Source organism: Peromyscus maniculatus, chromosome 6 (genome assembly GCF_049852395.1).
Source record: "Peromyscus maniculatus bairdii isolate BWxNUB_F1_BW_parent chromosome 6, HU_Pman_BW_mat_3.1, whole genome shotgun sequence".
NCBI lineage: Eukaryota > Metazoa > Chordata > Mammalia > Rodentia > Cricetidae > Peromyscus > Peromyscus maniculatus.
Genome location: NC_134857.1, coordinates 56,044,978 through 56,064,296, shown reverse-complemented (window position 1 = coordinate 56,064,296; position 19,319 = coordinate 56,044,978). Strand labels below are relative to the sequence as shown.

General features: G+C 37.2%; 1 protein-coding gene across 29 annotated transcripts in view; it reads left to right on the top strand.

The window, feature by feature from the left end:
* Nucleotides 1-19,319, top strand: part of Zbbx (zinc finger B-box domain containing) — a 102,193-nt gene that overhangs the window by 9,217 nt on the left and 73,657 nt on the right. For 17 of the 29 annotated variants that reach the window (XM_076574253.1, XM_076574248.1, XM_076574250.1 and 14 more), the window contains 5 exons: nucleotides 2,395-2,508; nucleotides 5,767-5,857; nucleotides 12,142-12,190; nucleotides 12,575-12,684; nucleotides 16,144-16,239. In XM_076574253.1, the coding sequence (XP_076430368.1) occupies nucleotides 2,395-2,508; nucleotides 5,767-5,857; nucleotides 12,142-12,190; nucleotides 12,575-12,684; nucleotides 16,144-16,239 (460 nt within the window). Of the gene's footprint in view, nucleotides 1-2,394; nucleotides 2,509-5,766; nucleotides 5,858-9,456; nucleotides 9,861-10,829; nucleotides 10,885-12,141; nucleotides 12,191-12,574; nucleotides 12,685-16,143; nucleotides 16,240-19,319 lie in introns of those variants that run through there. The other 12 variants (XM_042279166.2, XM_076574261.1, XM_076574264.1 and 9 more) reach the window with 12 other exon arrangements.

Sequence of the window (19,319 nt, the reverse complement as noted above, 5' to 3'; positions counted from 1 at the left end):
AGGGTCAATTAAGATCAGAGATCTTTGAGCATGGACACTGCTGAAAACAACATTTTAAGAATTGAGAAGAATGTTCTAAATGGACTTGGAAATCCATCCCTGTAAAGCCAAATACTTCTGGTGTCATGGGCATTGATTCTGAGCATCCTCAGTATTTTGTGGCTTTCCATGGGTGTTAAAGGGATGTGCTCACAGTTTCCCTTGGAGATCACCTAGCATCATTGGAAGTCTTCTCAAACACTGCTAAGAGTCAGCCAGAATGTGCTGGGAACACGCCACCCTTTTAAAATTCTAGATTCTGAGTTTCCTAGTTCAGATTAACGGTCCTATATTTATTTGGTGTCCTTAGAGCATTTCCACCTGTTGACAAAAGCTTGGTGCATTTGCTTTTTAGTGAAGGTTTATAACCTCTGTACATTAAATCTCTTTCCTGATCCCCATTATTTCTTAGTTTGGGTGAGGTCATAATATTCACAAGGAAGGAAGGAAAGTTTTAAATTCATAATAGATAATGAAATCTAGACACTTGGTTTGGCTTCTAGTTGTAGAATGATCAGGAACTAAATCTAATAGGAGGGTGGAGCTTCAGCTACTATGAAGAAAAATTTCTTAGAGCTATGGAGATGACTCAATGCAAGAATGAAAATCTGAGTTCAGTACTGAAAACCACACGATAAAAAATGGGTGTGGTGTTACATGCTTAGAATCCCAGTGCTGGGCAAAGCAGAGATGGGAAGATCCTTAGGGGGGTTCTCTGACCCGTCAGTTGAGTCTACTTAGTGAGTTCCAGCTTAGTGAGAGGTTCCGTTTCAGAAAAAGGAAGAAAGGCAATAAATAAATAATAAATAAATAAATAAGGAAAAAAAAAGATGTGAGTGGTGCCTAAGAAATGATAGCCAGCCACATGCATGCACATAGATGTGCATGTACGTACCTTTGCCTCCTTCTACAAACAAATATGCACACACACACACACACACACACACACACACACACACACACACACACAGGCACATCTTTTGTAGATAATCTTCTACAACAAAATATTAATAGGAGTTTTTTTCTGAAGAGACACAAATTGGTTCTGATGTTCACTCACAGTTTTTTTTTAATGTATGACATAGTTGTTGGACCCCAAATCTGGCGGTCTCGAGTGGGCGCCCCAAGAACCCAGACTCCAGTCCAGTTGATGCAATAGCAGGAGGATTTATTAAGCTTCTGTACAGAAGGGCTCCTCTGCTCCCAAGAGCAAGAGTTGCATCTTACTGCAGCCACATGGGGGAAAAACCCACAAAAGCCATAAGATTACAATTCCCATACAATTTCGTTTCACAAGATCATGGTCTGGGTACAGAGCGATCACGGAGGGGGTACAGTTACGTCAACAGGTACATTTTCCCTGAAACCTCAAGGGGGGGGTATCAAGGCAGGAGTGGAGTTTACACACAGGTCACGGTGGTCCTTCCTGGAACACCTGCAACTATCCCAGTCACAGTTGAGCACATCTCTTAACAGAAATCTTTTTACATTGTTATATGGTTGCAGGGGAGATTGGACAATGGCTAAATCAGGTTGCCCTTGGAACTAGATTTTTAGTTTCTTATTTCCTGGTGCTTGAATTTCTCTTTTTCTGAGGCTTGGGGGTGTAAGCCTGAAGGGCTAGGGTCTTTCAATAGTGATAGACATTTATTGAAGGTTTCAAGCTGCTGGTTCAACAGAATGAGTTCGTGTAGAAAGAAAACTCTTGTTTTTGGCTGAGGATATGACTCAGTGGTAAACTGCTTACCTAGCAGGTGCATGGTTCCAGGTTTGATCCCCATCTCTGCATTAAACGGATGACTGGATGAATGATGGCAGTTTTAACTATGCTATGAACTATGTGACATAGTAAAGGGGAGTGTAAAAATCATTTTCTTATATTTGTCACAGATATTTGTGCATATATGAAACATGGCTCCTGTAGAAAGCAAATAATGTTTTTACGCTTTTAGGTTTGAAGAGACACATTAAAGAGAATATTGATAGCAGGCAAATACTTTCAAAAAATATACTTCAAGCTGGGTGGTGACAGCACACGCCTTTAATCCCAGCACTCAGGAGGCAGAGCCAGGTGGATCTCTGTGAGTTCAAGGCCAGCCTGGTCTACAGAGCGAGATCCAGGACAGGCGCCAAAGCTACACAGAGAAACCCTGTCTCTGAAAAAAAAACCAGCAACAACAAATTATATATATATTTATGTAATTTCAAGAAGTGCATAGAAAGCAGATGAACTAAGTCATTGTTTAAGACTTACTAATAACTACAATTTAAGAGCAAAAGTTTCTGTAAAATTTGTTTGCCTCGGGGTTTATTTGCTTGCTCTACTAAATGACTGATCACATCATGTATCTTCAGAAATGCTCAGGAACTGCAAATGGAGAAAATTCAGCTAGAATTGGAGAACCAGAAGATGGAAAAGAAGTTGCGAGAATTCCAATCCACATGGAACAAGGGAAAGGAAGAAGTTAAGTAAGTGAAGACTTCAGGGAATTTTAGAATAAACACAATTTTCCCTAATATTATACTGATTTACACATGCTATTAATTTAATGGAATTACATGAAAACTGTTTGTATAACTTTTGTTATTTTAGTAAAAACACTTGGTGGACCGATGGCTTTGAACTGTTCTTGAGGAATAAGGAATATAAAATTCCCTTTAATTTTGTTTTCTGTGTCACATGAAGCACACTCTTTTTAAAATTACCAGGGCTTCTGTTTCCTCTAGTTTACTAACTTTTTTCTTTTCCTAGTTGTCTATTATGTTAATGTCCCCAGTGACTTATGGCCTGGAATGCACAGGAAAGCAATGAAAACTTGATCACTTATGAAACAATTGTAGTCAAGACACCAGCAAACCAAGTTGATGTTTGGGGCATTGCTGAGTAGTGTAATTTTTCAGGGAGCAAATGTGTCCTTGCACTACATCCAAATTATTTAAACCTGCAACTATATTTAAAACACCTTCAGTAAATAATAGATGACAATTTTATTTTGCTGGTGAAATATCCTTAATATTATGCTTACATATTGTCTTGTGCTAATTTAATTTTTTATTATAGCACTAACCAACAAATCTGATGTGCATCAAGAGGAACTGATAGTTATAGGATAAATTTTTTTTTTTTTAAGTCTAAGCTCACAACCAGTCCAAGTCCTTGCACCATTTAATGATTAAAATCCTTTTCTCTTGAAAATGTCTCATCTTTGTGTAAGTCTTTGCGGCAATATATGGGTGTGTTTGGTATCTTTATAAATGGATTAATTCATAAGTTATGAAAAGTAATTCACATCATCATATTATGGTCAGTGCTCTATCCACATGGGCGCACATTGAATTATCCTGTTTTTTAGTGGCTTAACTTTTCAGTATTTTGTGAAAATAAATGACACCATGGACCTGTGCACTTCAACATGTACTTGTGCCTTTATACAATAACATCTTTAGATAAATTCCTCTCTCTGTCATTTTAAGTTCAGAAGCATGCTTATTTTATATTGCACTTAACATGGGTAAATTGCCTTATAAATGGGCTTTAGACATTTACAATCTCCTACAAAGCATAAGACTATACATTTCATATGTATTTGGTTATTTTAAGTGTCATCATAATCTTTGTATATTAAATTTATCTCTTTTTGGTCTTCAAAATAGAATATCCATGAACTATTTCATCCATTGATGAATATTCCAATACATTTGTTAAAGTCTCAGCAATACTCATTTTTAGAGTTCAATTATTTAAGCTATTTACATGGAATCTAAACATACTTTCCTTAATAAGTAGCGTATTGATTTAATCAAGACATTTCAAATGTTTATCTTGCAGATGACCAGGTATGTCTTGCTGTTTTAATATTATCAGTAGTCATTTCTTTCCCTCTAAGTGATGTTTTTATTTTACTTAACTTTTTTGTGAATGTTGGTATATGTATGTGTGATTAGATACATATTTGTGTGTGCATATCTATTTGTGTTCGACCATGCGGAAGTCAGAGGACAATCCTGGGTATCATTTCTCAAGAGAGGCTCACTTGTTCCTTTTGAGACACTGACCTGGAACTCACCAAGCCTCCAGAGAGTCCCAGAGATCCACCTGTCTCCATGTCTCCACCTCCCTAGCATTGGGACTACAGTGCCTGACTTTTATTTACTTATTTATTTATTATTATTATTTTTTTGGGTTTTTTTTTTTTTTCGAGACAGGGTTTCTCTGTGTAGCTTTGCGCCTTTCCTGGGACTCACTTGGTAGTCCAGGCTGGCCTCGAACTCTCAGAGATCCGCCTGGCTCTGCCTCCGGAGTGCTGGGATTAAAGGCGTGCGCCACCACTGCCCGGCAACTTTTATTTTTTTAATTAAGAAAATTTTTTCATTCATTTTACATACCAATTCTTCCCGCCCCTCAGCCTCCCCCTCCCAACCCACTGTCCACTGCCCCCCCCCCACAAGAAGGCGAGTCCTCCCATGGGGTGGCACATCCAGTGGAGACAAGTCCAAGCCCTTCCCCCTGCCTCAAGGCTGCACTAGGTGTCCCATCACAGGTAGTGGGCTCCAAAAAGCCTGCTCATGCACCAGGGATGGATTCTGATTCTACTGCCAGGGGACCCCCCAAGCAGATGAAGCTACATAATTGTCTCACCATGCAGAACGCCTAGTCCAGTCTCATGCAGGCCCCACAGCCATTGATCCAACTTTCATGAGTTCCCACTAGTTTGGTTTGGTCATCTCTGCAGGTTTCCCCATCATGATCCTGACCCACTTGCTCATAGAATCCCTCCTTTCTCTCTTTTTGGGTTCTGTGCATTAACTCAAGTTCTCATGTTTGTAAATTAATAGCCCTACTGACAGAACTACCTTACCAGTTCTGATTTGGCCTTTTCAATGCATGATAATTTTCTTTTTTATTATGATAATTTTCATTTGAAAATCAGAGTTCCTGGAATCAGCACCCAGGAGAGAGTTTTCTTTAGCTGTGGAACATTCTGAAGGGTCTTTTAGAGCATTCTTCAACTTGAATGTGATTTAAGACTAGTAGTATTCTCTCCTAAGGTTTCATAGATAGTAAGTGTCACAGACAAAATAAAGACTTGTCATCCACTGACCAGGAAAAGGGAGGCCCATAGTTCCAGTTTGGGGTTTATTACTAATTATCTGTGTGACATTGGGCAGGTTTTTCAAAGAAAAATTATTCTTTAGTTTTATACCCTCAAAACTGATTTTTGTGGGGCTCAATGAATCCCTCTCTGAAAACTTTAAAATTGCAACTTGCCTTCTTTGTAATCTGTTATTTCCAATGTGGGAGCTCATTTGAAATCTTTGGAAATTCATCACCGGGCAGACCTGCTGTATATTAGCGGATATTGATTTGTTCTCTTTCTCCATTTTCATCTGTGGATGCCTAGTTTTAAAAACTGCATGACCATCTGTAAACATTTCTACAAATTAGTAAAAGTCAGTCACTGTAAATGCCAAGCAGTGGAATTCTTCACCTGTGTTTGAACACTTCACTTTCAGTCCTAGCTACACAAAAGTCACAAATACAGAGGAGTGGTATTAAAACTGATAGACTGGTGATAAACTAGGACACTGTTGACACCTTATTCCCAGTTTGTGGTGGTTTATCATACACCCAAATTTCTATTTCCTGAAAATAGGGAAATATATTTGTTTTCATTAAAAGGAGGAATGTTTGCAGTAATTAGGTTTTTGTTTTTATGTCTATTGAAGGTCAAGTGGATATCACTGGAAATCTGGAAGTGTGGGCAAATTGAGTAGCCTGTCACACCTAACATCACAAAGTAAAGGGAATGCTATTAAGGTAAGAAAACCATTTTCTGAGCAAGAGGACACGCACCATGCTTTCAGGTTTTGTGTTCTCTCTCATACCCAAGGATCCACTGTTGTTTTAGTAACTTCATTTTATGTTCACAGTCTTCAGGTTACTGTGTGGCTTTCATTATTCACATATGCTTTGCCTTCCATACAGAAGGTTATTTTTTTTTAAATTAAACATTTCAGAAGGTTCTTAAAAATTACTTTTAGGAGAAATTTTACATGCTGCCTTCCTCTGAATTCCAAACACAATTTTTCCAATAATTTGAGGTTTAAAAGATATAAAATACAATGACACAGTTCTACATTAGACACTAATATTATATGATACAATAGGTTATGGGCCTCAGTCTTGACTTCATATTATTTATTTCCTTAATACTGTTATATTCTGCTTGAATAATAATTGCTTATACACTCTTACTCTCATTAATAAAGATGTCCAAGGGGGAAAATCTGCATGGTAATTCTCAAGTTACAGATTACTTTATCATTACGGTACGTTATAAAATGTAACATTGCATCATGTTTATGATTGCAAGCAGCTAGGTGTTATTATATAAGGGAAGCTTTTTCTCTGGATTTCTTTAGTACAACATCCATGACTTGGTGAATTTTAACTTGCACAGTGTTTTATTTTTATATACCTATCATTAAACTTTCATTGGGTCATTTGGCACCAACAAATACCTTACTCGGCACTTCTGCACTTTCTGGCTTCAGAAAAGGCATTTCTTTGTACAGTGCCATCCCCTTTGTGAGCCGGGTTTCTTTCATTCTGGGGTGAAACATTTATAAGCCACTTTTAACTGGTCATTATCTTTCCACAGTGCTGTCCTGCGCTGCATTTCAGATGTTACTGTAAATACGTTAAGCATTTTGGCTGTGACCCCTCATGGTAACTCACTCTTGTAATCCCAGAACTCAAGTTGAAGCAGAGGGATTGCCATGAGGTCGAGGCCAGCCTGAGTGATGGTGTGAGACCCTGAGTTAAAAAGAAAAGAACAAAACAACAAAAAATGCTTGTGGTCATCAAATTTTTGATCACAGATTTTTAATGTAATGGCATTTATAACATGCTGCTTTGGACGTTTAGTGATATACTTGTTTTTAAGGGATTCCTCATCTAATATAGAGAAAACAAGTTACATCAAATATTGTTAGTAAATGTCAGTATTAAACATTTTTATATGTGTATTTGAGAAATAACAGTTCAGTTAATGAGTTTATATAAGGAAATATTTGAAGAATAAATTAAAATCCTTGCTTCCACAAACATCGTAATTATAAAAGAGGGCAGCAGTGGGAAGTGTAGAAGGCATCTGTCATGCAAGAGACTGGGAAGGAGGTAGATGCTTCTCAATCTAGTCTCAGGTACCTGGATGCATTTCACTTCAGTGGGATTCTCTTTCCTTACAGAGCTTGATCACTAGGACTTCAAGGTTACAAGAATGATTTATGTTGGTTTTTCTTTCCCAACTAACAATTTGTCTGTTACTAACAGAGTATAAAGCAAGTAGGGTGTACCCCGATTTGATTATGAAATACAGCAGAAAAGAACAGACTTCGAACATGAATTTCCTATATATTTCAATTTACTTATGTGCATACCAATTTATAGCACAAACACTGTAATATTAACTGTGGAAATGAAGAGAAAGATAAACCAAAATAAAAATAGGTGTTTCTTTGCTCCTTCCCAGTCCCATTGTGAAATGTTTTCATTATGAGTGCTTGCTGCTCTGGAGATCAGTGGACACAGAAGCATAGAAGGTTACAGGGGTGCAGAGGCTGTAAAAGGCTGTAAAAAGACCATAGAAGTCCTATGAAAGGAGTCTGAACTAAAATGGAAACAGGAGAAATGTAAAGAACAACATTGTACCAAAATACAGTAAGGAAAGACAGAGGAAGTCAAACACACAATCGAAAGTGCAGGGTTTACAGAGTAAGAGAGCTTGAAGGAAGAAGGAAGAGAAGTCTGTGGCACAAGTTCAGGATTTTGCTTGAATTCTCATGTGATAGGTAAGGCTGAGAAAATGTATCCCTAATAATTTACATAAGTGAGAGATGTGAAGACTAAAACATAAGGAAAGTCTGTGTGTGGTGTGTGGTAGCCCTCAGAATTTAATATTCCATATTTTATGCCAGCCAGGAGCTTATCTTAGTTGGCATTTTAGAACACTAAGCACTTTTATCTCTCCCAAGAGTCAGTTTCTAATTGTGGTTTCACAGATGAAGTAATTTCACATCAGAGAAAGAAACTGATTTCCTCAATGTCAAGCATGAGGACCACAATTCTGAATGCAGGCTGTTAGCATTGTTCTGAAATAATCTTCTGGTTTTCCAGTGAGGAAATCTTGACAATAAAAGAAGGGCAGGCCTGGAGCCAGTCTTAGGATTCCTTAGAAGATTAAAAGCAAGGAAAGCCTTTTTAGAACACGTTGAGATGCTAACACCATTCAATGTGTTGTACCTTAAAGAAACTTCACTTTAGAGCAGTGATTCTCAATGAGGCAGTTTTGTTCCTCTGGAGGCCTTTGGCAATGTCTGAAGATTTGTGCACTTGTTACCGTCAATAGAGGTTTTCTGTTTGATTTTGGTGAAGACGTCAGGACCAAGGTTGCGGCTCAACTTGCTGCAGGTTGCTGCTGAACTTGATACAGTCCACTGTAGGACCCCTTGGGGTTAGCTGAGGCCGAGAAGCTCTGTTTCAGCCTTGTAAATTAAAATTCTCACTCATTTAGCTATCTCGGCTGTTTTAGGTAAGTCAACCACTCTGATTCTCTGCTATGCATTCATAAGACATTTGTAACGTTTAGCGTTCTGAGCAAGGTAAGAGATGTTATATATGTCTACTCTGAATTATTACAATGTCGATATATGGAAAATGAGAATATTAAAAGGCTGGGGTTTAATTATTGAGCCACCATGATATCAGTGCAACAGTATATTTCTAGTATTTAAAAATGAGAGAATGGGAGACATGAGCACAAATTACTGGAGTGAACACGAGAGCAAGAACACATGAAGGTTTGACGGGGTCAAGGAAGAGTTAAGGAGTTTGGAGTTTGGCGGACTCAAGTCAGCCAGTTACAGGTTGAGGAATGGGAAGGAGGTAGGGGAGGCATTGAAGATGCAGACGACAGAAGTACCAATGGTTGGCGCTGTGGTCTTTGAGAAGGTGGTTCCTTAATGATACCTTCATTGGGGAAGGAAGAACCCATTTGCTCTGGCAAGAAAAACAGGCAAAAAAAAAAATAACATTGGTGTAAATAAACAAAAATGCTAGAGAGTCGATTTGACAGGTGATACAGTACGGTGACTGTATAGAAAACTGTGACGAGACATCAGCATCCTCATGGAGTTGAATGTGACAGCACCTGCCCAGCTAAAAGACAGGAAACAGGATGGCTATGCAATTCTTGAGAGTGGAGGTTTGGAGCAGCAGCTGTGGAAGTCATGCCCGGGGTTTAGCAGTAAATGACTGAACTTACTGCTAAGAAGTCCTGTGTGACCCTGGGGGTTATTCAGCATGTGTTTTCAGAAAACCCTATAGCATTATTTCATCACAATAGTAGGTAGAATGAGTAGAGCTGAGTGTGGCAGGAGAAGTGATCATATTTATCACTGAGAACCTCTAAGTTTGGAATTTTGAAGGTGTGGCCATTTAGAATGATGTCTAGCTGCAAGGTGTGGTCACAATGGTGGGGCAGGTAGAGGCATTTAGACGTCCACAGCTGCCCGAGTTTAAGAGCATCTTCAGTGCTGGAGGTCAGATGAATGGGCACTGAAGTAGAGTTACTAAACAGAAATGGGATGAAGAGAAATATGGAGTAGGTTTCTGATGTTTGGGTAGAAGAAGAACCCAACGGACTTTGATAAAAACAATAAGCAGGCAGTGCAGATCTTCAGTGGACGTGAACTGACCGAGGGATGGTGGAGAAACAGCACCCTGGGTAAAGGATGCAGATCTTCCCCCCTCTGTGCCAGTGAGTAAAGGGAGCAGAACAGTGAAACTAGTGGGTCTGGGAAAGTGGTTCAGCTACAGAGGGCTTCCTTAGCATGCAGGAAGCCCCAGCTTTAATTCTCAGTACCTCATAAATGACATGATGGCACCCATGACTTGGGAAATGGAGCAAGTGGATCATAAGTTCAAGATCATCCTCAGTTGCCTAGTGAGTTGGAGATCAGCCTGCTGAAAAGAAAAGAAAGAAAAAGAAAACAACAACAAACCCAAACCCTCAAAAATGAACTAGTTTCTGTAGATATTATTTTAGAGAAGCTTTGACCCCCAAAGTGGGTTTCAGTTAGTAAGAACTTTGGGGTGAAACACTTTTAGGATACAAAGTCCAGTTTGTGAAGTGGGTTTTTACACAGGATTTTATGGAATGGAACCTTAGGTTATATAGATAGTAAGCAGAGATGGAATATTTCAGGAGGTGGAAATCATTGAAAAAGTGCCCCTGGGGGCACTTTGGACACATGAAGGCACTGCAGGGAGGTTGCAGGTGTTTGTGGTGTCTGAGAGACCACTGACCACAGCTTAATCTACACCAGCTGCTCAGATGTTAAGGATGGAGAGCCAATTAAACCACATTGAGAAGCTCTTGTTCAATGCCTTCTGGCACAGCAATGAGACAGTGCCTTTAGCTTATTAAATTCTTGTTTCAGATACTCGGAATCATGTAAACATGAGTGTGTGCATTTGCATCCATTGGCTAACCTTATTTTATCACTCAATTATTTTCAAACATAAAAATCAGATTCAATGACAAAATTCAATTAGACTGAAGCTAGGGACTAGCCGCTTGTTCACTCATATTTTTATGCAATTTGGATAATTTGAAGTAAATATGGATACATTTATAGGACAGACACATATTACTCATAGTTAATAAAAATAAATTATGAAATTTCCCTAATAACTACTTTATTTTCCTGACATACCTACTCATAAGAAGCTCATTGCCAGGCTGATCACATTGCAATTCAGAATTCAGTTGCATCATTAAGGTAATCATACTGGATAATTCAGTTATAAAAAGTGAGGTTAAATTATCTGTAACTTGTATAACATTGCCAACTTAAAAAAATAAAAGTATGATTCATACAAAAGTTGATCATTTCAATTCTATTTTCTTTTCTGCTGTGTTTGGTACAGAAAACATCTGAACAGCTACTTCAAAGAATATGAACAATAAGTGCATCTTTGAAGCAAAACCACAGAGAATAATTAGGCCTAAATTTTCAAAGATGACTGCAGTTGGTACAGCCATAGATATAGAGACGGCCATTGTTCTCATATCTTCATGTACAAATTGGGCAATTGAGCATGCAAATTGCAAATTGAAAGCTGGGCATGATTCGACAGTGTCTATGTAAATGCGCACCATCCTCTGGGCTCACTGTGTACTTAAAATGCTGGTTTTAATAAGGCCCAGGCGAATGTGTTCAATTGGCAGGTCTCTTTTGCTGCCTACAATGTTAAGATCCAACGGCTTCAAGGGCTTGTTTATACTGAAATACTCGGTATTGGCTCTTATGCTCTCAAGTATATTTTAGCAGTCACATAAGAAAGTCCGGGATCATAAATAATACATATGTTGGGAAAGACCACAATGCAGAAATGTGGTTCTCTAAATTGTACAAATAAGATAATGCCACTGCTGTCTGCCCTTATGTGAACAGAGTGGTTCAGTCAGAATCTAGTGTAGATTCAGTTTTTACAAATACCAGACAGTGTGCTTCGGAAGGAGGAAGAGACTTCTAAACCTTCGAAGTATTTGATGCTAGTGTTTTCTGAAAATCAATTCATGCTGACATACAGTAATTTTTGTTAAGCTCCAATTATATTATATACTTGCAAGAGAATGCACTTCTGAAACTTTTTATAAGGAAAATATTCCTGGAATGTTGTGTAAAAACTGGTCTACAAACTGGGTTTGGCGGCTCATGCTTGTAATGTCAGTATTCAAGAAGACTGCCAGAAGGTTCATGAGTTAGAGGTTAGCCTGAGCCACATAGTGAGACCCTGTATCAATAAGAGAACACAGCCAGAAATGGTTTATATATACAATATTTATTAATTTTTCTTTTTAATGAAATTAAAAGTTTATATATGCATTTAATTATTGTTTAGTTTTATAATACACTTTTTTTATGCAACATGTACCCAGATGGTAAAGCTATCTAACGTTTTTGTTAATAATTACACTTTCTTTGGGTAAGACAATATGTACCTGGAAAATAACATCTATTTCATTACTGCAGCTCCCTGTTGGAAATGTGAAATTAAAGTTACTAAAGGAACAGATTCAAGGTAAGCTGCTTTCTGTACTATATCTTACAGATAAGGCTCTTCATATATCATATAAATTCATATAAGATCTTCATAAATATTAGGTATAAAGGTCAGTATTGTGTAGAGATGAATCCTCAGATCAAAGGGGTCTAAGCAAAACAGGTAGAAGTGGATGGATGTTGCTCTTACTTATGAGGGCTAGCAGGGCTTGCTACAGGCTCTACAATGAATTGACATATCAGACTTACCTGCATCCAGTTATTATGCAGCTAATTCTTCAGTGTTGTATGAGCATTTGGAAATAAATGCTCATAGTTTTGCTACATTGTTAATCAACAAACAAATAAAACAAACAAAAAAAATACTTTAAACTTATTATCTTGATTTTTTTTTTTCTTCTAGCACCAGCGAAACAACTAGTTAATTACAAAATGGCACATTCTTTTGGAAGTGAAAAGCCCAAGACTAAAAGAAAAGTTTGTGGACAGTGTGAGAACAAAGCTGCTCTCCTTGTAAGTACACTACAATGCAACCAAGATAGACCTGTCAAGGTCCCTTAGACATACCTCTCCCCACTGAGTCTGCTTACACAGCCCTAGGCTTACAACAGGCTTTTTCTTTTGCGCCACGAACCAGCTCCTGGATCACCACAAGGAGACTAAATATTAGTTATGAATGCTTGGCCTTATCTTATGCTTGTTTCTTGCTAGCTCTTATAACTTAACCTGTTTCTCTTCATCTACATTTTGACTTGGGGCTTTTTAACCTTTCTTTCCTTATGTATCTTACTTTCACTGCTTCTTGTGTTTGTCTGGCTGGCAGCTGCCTGGTTTCCAGCCAGGGCATGTTTGCAGATGTAACCAACCGTCTTATTAAATAAGAAACACAGAACCAATGTAAAAGAGAAAGCCAAGAGATCAGAGCTCAGAGCTAAAATCTCACCCTTCCTCCTGCGGTGGTTCCAGCTTCCCGAAAGAGAGCTATTTCTCTGTGTCTAAGTCGTTTCATAGTCATTCTTCCTTCTCATTGGTTGTAAACCCAAACACGTGACTGCCTCGTCACTGTCTGAATGTACAGCCCCCCAGGTCTTAAAGGCATATGTCTGCAATGCTGGCTGTATCCCTGAACACACAGAGATCTATGGGATTAAAGGTGTGTGCCACCACCGCCATGCTCTGTCTATGGCTCTAATAGCTCTAACCCCAGGGCAACTTTATTTACTAACATACAATCAAAATCACATTTCAGTACAATTAGAATAGCACCACACATGTTCCTCTCTTTTTCCCTCATTATCTTCTCCTTCTCCTCAAGACTAGATTTCTCCTCCTACTTATTCTCTCAACCTGCCAGCCCTGCCTACCTATCCCTCTCCTGCCTAGCTATTGGCCATTCAGCTTTTTTAGACAAATCAAGTGCTTTAGGCAGGCAAGGTGAAACAAATACAACACATTCTTACATCATTAAACAAATGCAGTATAACCAAATGTAACATACCCTTACATCATTAAACAAATGCAGGATAAACAAATGTAACACACCTTTACACAGTTAAAGTAATATCCCTTGGCATAAACAAATACACAGATATTCCACAACACATGCTGCTCCTTTTCATTACTGTTTCTCTCTGTGCTTGCAGACAAGTTTAACACCTCTACATAGCCACTGAACATCATCCCTTCACTCTTGCTTAATGGTATCATCTACAGTATTATCCTCTCTCTTTTCAATCATGACTAGCAACACATACACACACACACACACACACACACACACACACTAACACACACACTTGCCACATCTCTATAGTAAATACAATGTCCTGTCATAAATTTGAAAGAATGGACACCTCTGACACCATTCTCCATTTGTTTCATATCCTACATATCAAGATAGGGATAAGTGGTTTACAATGTGGATTTTTGCATGTCAGCTTTCCCTATGAAGTACATGACCTTTAGTAAATTATTGAGTCCTTCTGCAGATGATTTCCCAACTGTGGCCTATGCCACAAAGCTATGGATGGTTATAATTTGATGAAGTGCTCACCATTGCGTCTAATATACTCAAAGAGGACAATATCGAACATGGTTTTGTCATTAGCTTGCCACCTTACAACTTTATGTATTTAAAATATTGATAAAAACAACACTTCCAAACATTTAATTTTAAAGTGATAGTTCAGTGGCTTTAGGCTATTTCTCGATGCTAGAAGTAGAGAGAAAACTTACCTATTAATTTAACATATGTAGATGATTTAATTAGAGTTAGATGAGTTCTGAAAGTGAATACAGCTGATCTGGAATTTGCCAAATCAACCAAATAGTTTTAAAAATTGCATCCTGGTGCTTTATCATTGAGGAAACTATGCAGCAAAATGGAATCCTTATCTATGGTTTAGTATGTTTCTGCCAGTTGCACAAACTGCCTAAAAAGATTTTCCAGTTGGCAGTCATTTTAACCCAATTTAAATCCAAATACCCTTGTATAACAAAATATGTGAGCTTACTTGGCAACTTTAGCTTTGATCTTCCAGTCTACAAATATCTGTTGGGTTGCTTTTATTAAACAACTGTTAATAAATACTTGGCTTAGAATTATATGCTGAACCTGATTTTCACTTCCCTGGTTCATATTATGTGGTAGAAACTGCCAAAGGTTTATGAAAAATTCAGAGAAATATTAGCAGTTATGTACAAGAAAATTGGGCAGAATGTATTTTGAAATAGTCATTAGTATAATAATACTATCATACAGCTATATGAAATTATATCTTTAACATTTATTTGGCACTTAAAATTGTATAATTAGGGGCTTTTTGTTATGACTTCTTAGAAAGACTTCATAGAGGTGTTTCTTTTTCTGCTTAAATAAAAATTCCAACTGTATGTTTTTAATCACTTTTGAAAATGTATTGAATTAACAATAGGCCATTCAATCATCTGAAATATTCGATTTATTAAAGATTTTATTAGTTTGTAAAGAAAGGGGATTTCTTTGTCTCACTTGGGGAACCCCCTGGATGTACAGGTTAATGGTAATGCCACAATAACATCCAAAGCTCAAGATTTCAACCATGATAAACACCTATGTTCACTCAGTCAATCACTGACCATTGAAATCAGTATTATTTCTTGACATAGACTTTCTGACACGCTCTCCGTTCTTCCATATACTTTCTCCTTCATGTTTCCAGTCACTGTTCTCAGCCTGGGCCTAACTGAAACAGATGAAGGATCTTATTTCTTTATACTGCAGCACAGCACACTGTGAAGGTGCTGAAGCAATCAATGTTACAGCTGCATAATAGCAACTGCAATCATAGCAAAGTTTTATTTCCTCCTCTCTTTACTCACAATGGTCCCTAACAACATCATGGGTACAGGCACATAACAGACCCAAACTTTCCAGAGTTCAATCATTACATTTTTGTACTACTGGGAAGATAAACTGTCCTGGGACCATCTTAGTAGTCAGAAATACCACATCTTTGTTTTTCCTTTCCTTTGTGCACAGTTCTGACAAGATTTTCAAAACTGTATCTTATGGATCACCAAAAAAGAATGCATTCATGGAAGCATCTGGAAAGTTTTGAAAGGGACATTATAATAATACATTGTTACCAACTAGCGTTGATGTGCATAAAGATAAAGCATGTTATAAAATGAGAGTTTTAATTTATAACGTTTTATTTCCACCAGGTCAAGGAGCTTTGACCAGATGCTGTTATTGTTTTATGGTTACCATCTAATGGTGCATGTATCCATGCATATAATATGTATAGCCAACACTACCACAGCTATTGTGCTTACTTGTTCTGGGAGTAAAAAGGTTTTCGGTGTTACACTTTAGCATTTCATCACATTCCAATGACATCTGTGTAGTTGGAGGCATAAATACAAGGACATTAGCATCTTTGTGCAAATCTTTTCTGAAAGTCACACTGTCTTTGTGTTGTATCATTAAAGGTATGCCTGGAATGTGGGGAAGACTATTGCTCAGGATGCTTTGCTAAAATGCACCAGAAGGGGGCACTGAAGTTCCACAGAACAACTCTTATACAGGTAGGACTCTAAGAGTTCATTCCTAAAATGTTACAACATAAATGCACTTAAAACTATCTTATTATCTAGAATTCAGGAAAATTTACATTAATTTCTAAAATCCTGTTATATATAGTCAGTCTTGACGTGTATCTTGAAATTATTTCACTGAATGGTAATCTAGATTCTATTTTGCTATTTAAAGTTTTTAAATGTAGTTACCCAAATTCTTAGCTTGATTACAATCCTCAGATTATGCATCTTTCTTTGAATTTACAATATTAAGATTAGACAATATTTTTATCTATCAAAGTTTTAAATTAACAGATGTTTTATTTCAAATATGGTTTCTAGCTAGTTTGTGAACAGAAATTTGTTTTCTTGCATGTTATGTAAACATATATTCACCTTCATGCACTATCATTTAGATAAGGTCTTATCTCAAGGGCATCCTTTTCTTTCCATATGCTAGGATCTTTTATTTTATTCTGTTAAATCTATTGATTAGTTTGTAAAATGTCTCAACTTTAGTCCTGATAAATGCCTTTTAAACTTTCATACTTAAAGAATAAATATGGTTATATAGAGAAATAGTATTACCCTAGTTACACTTAATGTTGCATTCATTTGTCATAAATTTAAATCCTTTTATAGAAATTTATTTGAAATTCATTTCTGGAGTACCTTCTAGCTGAGTCTATGCTAGCCAGTGACATTACATAGCTTAATGCTGCTAACATGCTGCTGGTAAGAACCCAGAAATAAAATGAGAAAGACCCGATTTAATAGTTAAAGATTTCAATAGCCATAGAGAACAAAAAGGAAATGATCAAATTTGTGTTTGAAGACATTTTTGTGAGATTCAAATCTTTATATGTGATCTCAATGTAAATATGTTTAACTCCTAAAAATGCTGACCCATAATGATGAGGAATAGAAAGCATCTAATAGACCTGCCTCACTCATATGTGCCAAAGTCTGTGTGTGTGTGTGTGTGTGTGTGTGTGTGTAGACTAGGGGAAACCCATCATTCTTCATGAGCTTTCAACATGTTTTTTTGTGTCTTTGTTTCTCCCGGGGCCCAAGCTCACTGCTTAGGCTATATTGCCTGGCCTAGTAATCTTTTTTTTTTTTTTTTTTTTTCTTCACCTCCCCAGTACCCAATTTACAAATGTATCTTGCATCATGCATGGCTTTTTATGTGTGTGCTGGAGATTGAACTCAGGTCTATGGCTTCCAAGGCAAGCACACTATCCAATGTGCTACCTCCTCCTCCTCAGTCCACTACTTTCCAATTGACACTCAATTTTTGGAACTCCCAAACAGAAAGGATGGAGAACATGAGGGAAAAAAACTACCCTGTTTATCTCAGAATAATATAACTGAATACCACTAGAAATAAAAATTTATTTATCAAAGGAAGTCTAATTGTTAAGATGTAACTATTATGGAATTCATCCTGGTGAAGGTAAATGTCCAATGGCCTCACTGTAAGTTCCTACTGGGAAGTTCCCACTGGATGGTTTATTCATCCACTATCTGCTTTTAATCACCACTCAGTGAGTTGAAACATGATGTTGCTTTAGAATGGAGACACAAAGAAGAGTGAACCGCGGCTTCTGTCTTTAATCTTAGTGTTTGATCTTCTTGATGTATCCAAACTGACTTCTCTTTTCCTTTGTCTTCTCTTCTCACTTCTCTGTCGCCCCCCCCCACTCCAACCGCACTTCCACACACACACCCTCCACAAGACTTTGATATGATATGACTCTCTGTAGCTATGTGGGTATAGTGTGGGTCAAATCCTGCTTACCAAACCCAACCCAAACTAGAGAGTAACTTCTGAACACTGAACTTTTTTCTGTTCCAAATTTTCCCATCAGAATAATTGAAATGGATTCTATAACTGGATTTAGATGAATTTGATCTTTTTATATCAGAATCCTATGAGATTCTAAGTATAGAATTAATCAAGAAAGTAGGAATGCATTTACTATGTATATATAAAGTGATATACTTTTTTTTTTAACTAGAGTATATTTGTTTTAAAATGTAAATTTCCTTTGGTCTCAATAGTATCTTTGCAGAGTATTTACAGTAATCTGTAGGCTATTTTTTTACTTTTATGTAATTTTTATAAAATATATAATTTATAGACACCAGTAGCATGTGTTCAAGATCATTTGATGTTTCAACGAACATGTGCCTTGAGAAATACTACCCAAATCAAGCCAATGAACATGTCAGTCACTTCGTCCACCATCTTCTTTTTTTCCCTTCTTTTTTTGTGATAAGAACACATAAAATACTGCTGGCATTGCACTCTCCAGTTTTGATTGCAGAGAAGGAAAGGCTGTCAAGCCACAAATAGTAAAACGATATTTAAGCTCCTTCAGAATTTGAAATTGAAGAAGACACATTTGTCTCTCAAAGTGAGAATGGGTGAATTTTATGCTGTATACAAATTGAAGAGTATGAGAAGCAACCCTGACTCCTTGGAGGATTTTGATACATACCAAAGTGCTGTCAAATGACTACTGAGAAGACATCCTCTTCTGAGTTTATGGTTTATCATTCCTATTGCCCTCTGGTCAGTTGATGCAGGTGCTACATGGGAGGAGTCCTGGGAAGCCTGCCTGCTGGTCCTCCCTCCCTCCTCTTTCTCTCCTTCCTGTCTTCTCCCCTGTTGTTTTCCTGGGCATTCATGCTTTCTACCACCTTTCTTTTTCTTTTTCTTTTCTGGAACTTCTCTACCAATTGGCAAATAACTTAAATATCTTTGTAGATAATATTAGTTAGAAAAACTGTGTTTTTTTTTTTTTTTTTTTTTTTTGGTGTTCATCTTTTTGGTAATGATTACATTCATGAAATTTCACTGACCACTGAATTTATACCTAATCTGATTGGAAAATATTAAGTAGCATTATAGAAATAACATTACTATCTAAGGAGAACACATTCCAGCTTAATAGCTATTTACTATATTTTCATATTTTTTTCTACTCTGTGATACTTTTTTGCAGTTTTTCTAATATGTAGCTAAATTTGATACTTTTAACCCATATAAACCCTTGGTCTACAGAATAGCTAGTCTTGTGATT